We start from the raw sequence: 4301 nt of genomic DNA on the forward strand, positions 1-4301 counted from the left end.
CCTTAGAGCCCAACAAGTAGGACCTAAACTTCTCAAATGCATGAACAATGGCTAGAAACTCCTTTTCCGTGGTTGTGTAATTTCTTTGTGCCTCATCCAATGTTTTTCTAGTATAATAGATAGCATGGAGATTCTTGTCCTTCCTTTGTCCAAGAATGGACACAACGGCAAACTCCGAAGCATCACACATAAGCTCGAAAGGAAGCTCCCAATTAGGGGGTTTAATGATAGGAGCCGAAATCAAGGCCTCCTTTAACCTCAATCTTGGCACGATCTACCTCAATGCCCCTACTAGAAATGACATGACCAAGAACAATGCCCTCCTCTACCATGAAATGACATTTTTCCTAATTCAAAACTAAGTTCACCTCTTGACATCTTTTTAACACTTTAATCAAATTTGAAAGACAAGTGTTAAAAGATGAACCAAAAACAGAAAAATTATCCATGAATACCTCAATTGACGATTCAAGCATGGTGGAAAAGATAGACATCATACACCTTTGAAATGTGGAAGGTGCATTACAAAGTCCAAATGGCATCCTTCGATATGCAAAGGTGACAAAAGGACATGTGAATGTAGTCTTTTCTTGGTCCTCGGGTTGGATTGGGATTTGAAAGAATCCCGAGTATCCATCCAATAAGCAACAATGACTATGTGATGCTAGTCTTTCCAATATTTGATCAATGAAGAGGAGTAGGAAGTGGTCTTTCCGGGTGGATTTATTCAATTTTCGATAATCAATACACATCCTCCACCCGGTGACTGACCTTGTAGAAATGGTCTCACCCTTATCATTTTTGATGATGGTCATGCCTCCCTTTTTAGGCACAACTTTAACCGGGCCAACCCACTTACTATCGGAGATAGGGTAGATTATGCCCGCCTCAAGAAGTTTTAAAACTTCTTTTTTCACCACTTCTTTCATGTTGGGATTGAGCCTTCTTTGGTGCTCAATCGAGGAAGCATGATCTCATCAAGTAGAATTTTATGCATGCATATGGTGGGACTTATCCCCTTAATGTCATCAATTTTGTACCCAATGACATCTCTATACTCCCTTAAAACAACTAGGAGTTTCTCAAGAGAGGTGTCATCGAGCTTAGCATTGAAAATAACAAGATAACTCTCACTATAATCAAGAAAAGCATATTTAAGTAGAGGGGGAAGGGGTTTAAGTTCAACCTTAGGAGGAGGAGTAGTCCTCTCCTCTTTTGCTTCCACGTTAAGCACTTCAAATTTCATCACATCGTGGACTAAAGGTTGGTTGAGTAAGAGATCATACCCTTTTGCTTCTTCACCCTCCTCAACTAAGCTTTCCGTTAGGGTAGCTTGTAAAGGATCTCTTTCATACAATCTTTCTCGGTTCTCTTCTAAGTCCCTCTCCTATGTGTCAATTCTATGAACTTCATCAATCAATGGCTTCTTCAAAGTTTGTAAGAATGAAAATGAAATTTTCTCATCTCCCACATTGAAAGTCAATCTTCCTTCTTTCATATCAATCACCACTCCTGCGATGTTCAAAAATTTTCTCCCCAAAATGAGGGGTACTCTTGTATCTTCTTCCATTTCCATAGCCACAAAATCACATGGAACAAATACTCTTCCAACTTGAATCGGCACATCTTCAAGAATCCCCAAAGGTAGCTTAATCGTGCGGTCGGCTAGTTGTAAGGACATTCTTGTTGGTTTTAAGTCTCCAACTTTCAAGCTCTTTGCAATAGAATAGGGCATCAAGATCACACTTGCCCCAAGATCACACAAAGCATCCATAGCTTCCAAATCTCCAATCTTCACCGGTATTGCATAGTTACCGGGGTCACCAAGCTTTTGGGGAAGCTTGTTTTGAATGATTGCACTCACCTCCTTAGGAAGGGAGATGGTTGCACTCTCTTCACACCTACTCTTGTTGGATAGAAGATCCTTCAAAAATTTTGCATTGGTAGGCATTTGTGACATAGCATGAAGAAATGGGATGTTCACTTGAAGTCCTCTCATGACTTTAAGAAATTTTGAAATATTCTCATTCAACTTTTTCTCTACAATTCTATGAGGAAACGGAATGGGGGGCTTATATACTCTCATAGGGGGCTTTTCTATTCTTTCTTCATCTCCCTCATCTTTCTTTGTGGCTCCCTCATCACTCTTTTGTTTCTCTTTTCTCTCAATTTCAACTATTTCATTTTCAAAATCATCCTCACCTCTTACCACAACTCCCTCATCTGTCTTTTGTGGCTCTTCTTCACTCATAACCGGGCCCTCATAACCTCTTCCCGATCTCAAAGTAATAGCCTTAGCTTGCTCCTTTAGGTTCACTACCGTTGAGCTTGGAAAGTGACCACTAGGATTGGAGGATGAACTTCCAACTTGTTGTGCAATTTGAGCCAATTGGCTCTCCATTATCTTATTGTGCGCTTGAAGTTGTCGAATGTTTGCATTCACATATGCATTCCTCCTTATTTGTTGTGCCATGAAAGTTTCAAGAACGGATTCAAGGCTAGTCTTTTGAGGAGGTGGAGGAGGAGGAGTGGGTTGGTTATATTGTGATCTTTGATGGTTTTGATCCCTTTGGTTAGGGTGGCGGTATGGAGCTTGTTGATTTTGAGAATGGGATTGGTTGTAGTGGTTTTGAGGTTGGTTTTGGTTTTGGTTGTAGTTGTTTTGTGGGGGGCCTTGGTTGTGTTGCTTCCATCCCGTGTTTTGTTGGGGTTTCCAACTTTGGTTGTAGGATCGGGAGTATTGCTCATTTCTTTGCCCAATTGCCGCCGCTTGCTCTTGATTTGTTGAGTTGCAATAAGAAGACAAGTGATCATTTCCTCCACAAGTCTCACAAGACATGACTTGTGAGGAAGAGCATGATGGTGTGAGGGTGGCTTGATCTAGCTTGTGAGCTAGCATATCGAACTTTGATGCAATAAGATCTATTGCACTAAGATCATGAATTCCGCCCTTCTTTGTTTGAGGTTCCCTTCGATCACTTCCATATGCATAATGCTTGGCCACTTCCTCAATCATCTTATATGCATCATCCACATATAGCTTTTTGAGGCTACCACCGGCCCCAGAATCAAGGTTGGCCCTTGAAATAGGAGTAAGACCGTCAGAGAAGCTTTGTACAATGATCCATGATGTAAAACCATGGTGGGGGCATTTCCTTGTGTAATCTTTGAAACGCTCCCAAGCTTCACTCAATGTTTCATCAATGTCTTGATTGAAATTAGTGATCTTTCTTCTTAATTCGGCGGTCTTTTCCGGAGGACAATACTTTCCAAGAAAGGCTCTAGTGACTTCGTCCCATGTACTCAATGATCCCTCTTCAACCGTTGTCAACCAATGCTTTGCTTTATCACGGAGGGAGAATTGAAACATGTGCATGCATACGGATGAACTCTTCCGAAATGTTGTTTTGCTTGATGGTTGTACACAACTCAAGAAAGTTGTCCAAATGAGCAAAAGGACACTCATGAGGACTACCTCCGAATTGATCGCTTTGAATCATACGGATGAGTTGAGGTGAAAGCTCGAAGTTGTTTGCATTTGTGGTGGGGAGAGATATGCCACTTCGAAGTTGGAATGCGTTGGGTGGTCATAGTCTCGTAGCAGAGGTTGTGGAGGATTCTCTACCATGTTATATTCTTTGTTAGTTCCAAAAACCTCTTTCGGATCGGAATCCGAATATACAATGGAAAACTCGGGTGTGCCGTGCAAGAGTTTCCTCACGTTTCTCAAACTCCTATTTAGCTCTGGATCAACGGGAATAAGCGGTGATTGCTTACTCTTTCGTGTCATGCAAAGTCAAACAAAGCTAAGAAAAACGTCAGCAATGACTATCACAAGTTAAACACACATAAACAAAAATTAAGGTAAGAAACTATTATACATATACACACATTTAGTCTCATTCAACAATAATACATTCAATGTGACTTTGCCTCCCCGGCAACGGGGCCAAAATTTGGTAGGCCGTCGTCGAGCCTACCAAAGATAATTCCTATCTTGGTCTCACTAACTAATAGCAAGGGTAAGAAAGGGTCGAACTTAAGAGAGGCGTTGAATCAACCACCGAGATACTATCGTTTAAACAAGCTAAATGAAGTCTAAATTGGTTGAGTTTCAAGTAACTTCTACTAGTTCAATACAACTAAAAGCTAAGGGGAGATTAACAATATTAAGAGGAATCTAGGGCTCGGGTTATACCACTCAACTTCATCACAAATCACAATTAGCATGCAATAATCAAAGTAAATTAATGGGATAAATTAGGGGAAGTCTTCTAAGGCACCCAACTACTCTCTCAAGC

The 4301-nt window shown here is 40.9% G+C and overlaps 1 protein-coding gene across 1 annotated transcript; it reads right to left on the minus strand.

Annotated features, from left to right (window-relative positions):
- Window positions 1-1387: 1387 nt before the first annotated feature.
- Window positions 1388-3376, minus strand: LOC110709500. The gene has a single exon (XM_021887721.1). It carries the CDS (start codon window positions 3374-3376, stop codon window positions 1388-1390), a length of 1989 nt encoding a protein of 662 aa, XP_021743413.1.
- Between the last annotated feature and the right edge of the window lie 925 nt (window positions 3377-4301).

This window comes from Chenopodium quinoa, unplaced genomic scaffold (genome assembly GCF_001683475.1).
Source record: "Chenopodium quinoa cultivar QQ74 unplaced genomic scaffold, ASM168347v1, whole genome shotgun sequence".
NCBI classification, from domain to species: domain Eukaryota; kingdom Viridiplantae; phylum Streptophyta; class Magnoliopsida; order Caryophyllales; family Amaranthaceae; genus Chenopodium; species Chenopodium quinoa.

What these genes read in the sequence shown, in the direction of transcription:
- LOC110709500 (XM_021887721.1), bottom strand. Translation starts at nt 3,376, where the DNA reads ATGCACATGTTTCAATTCTCCCTCCGTGATAAAGCAAAGCATTGGTTG.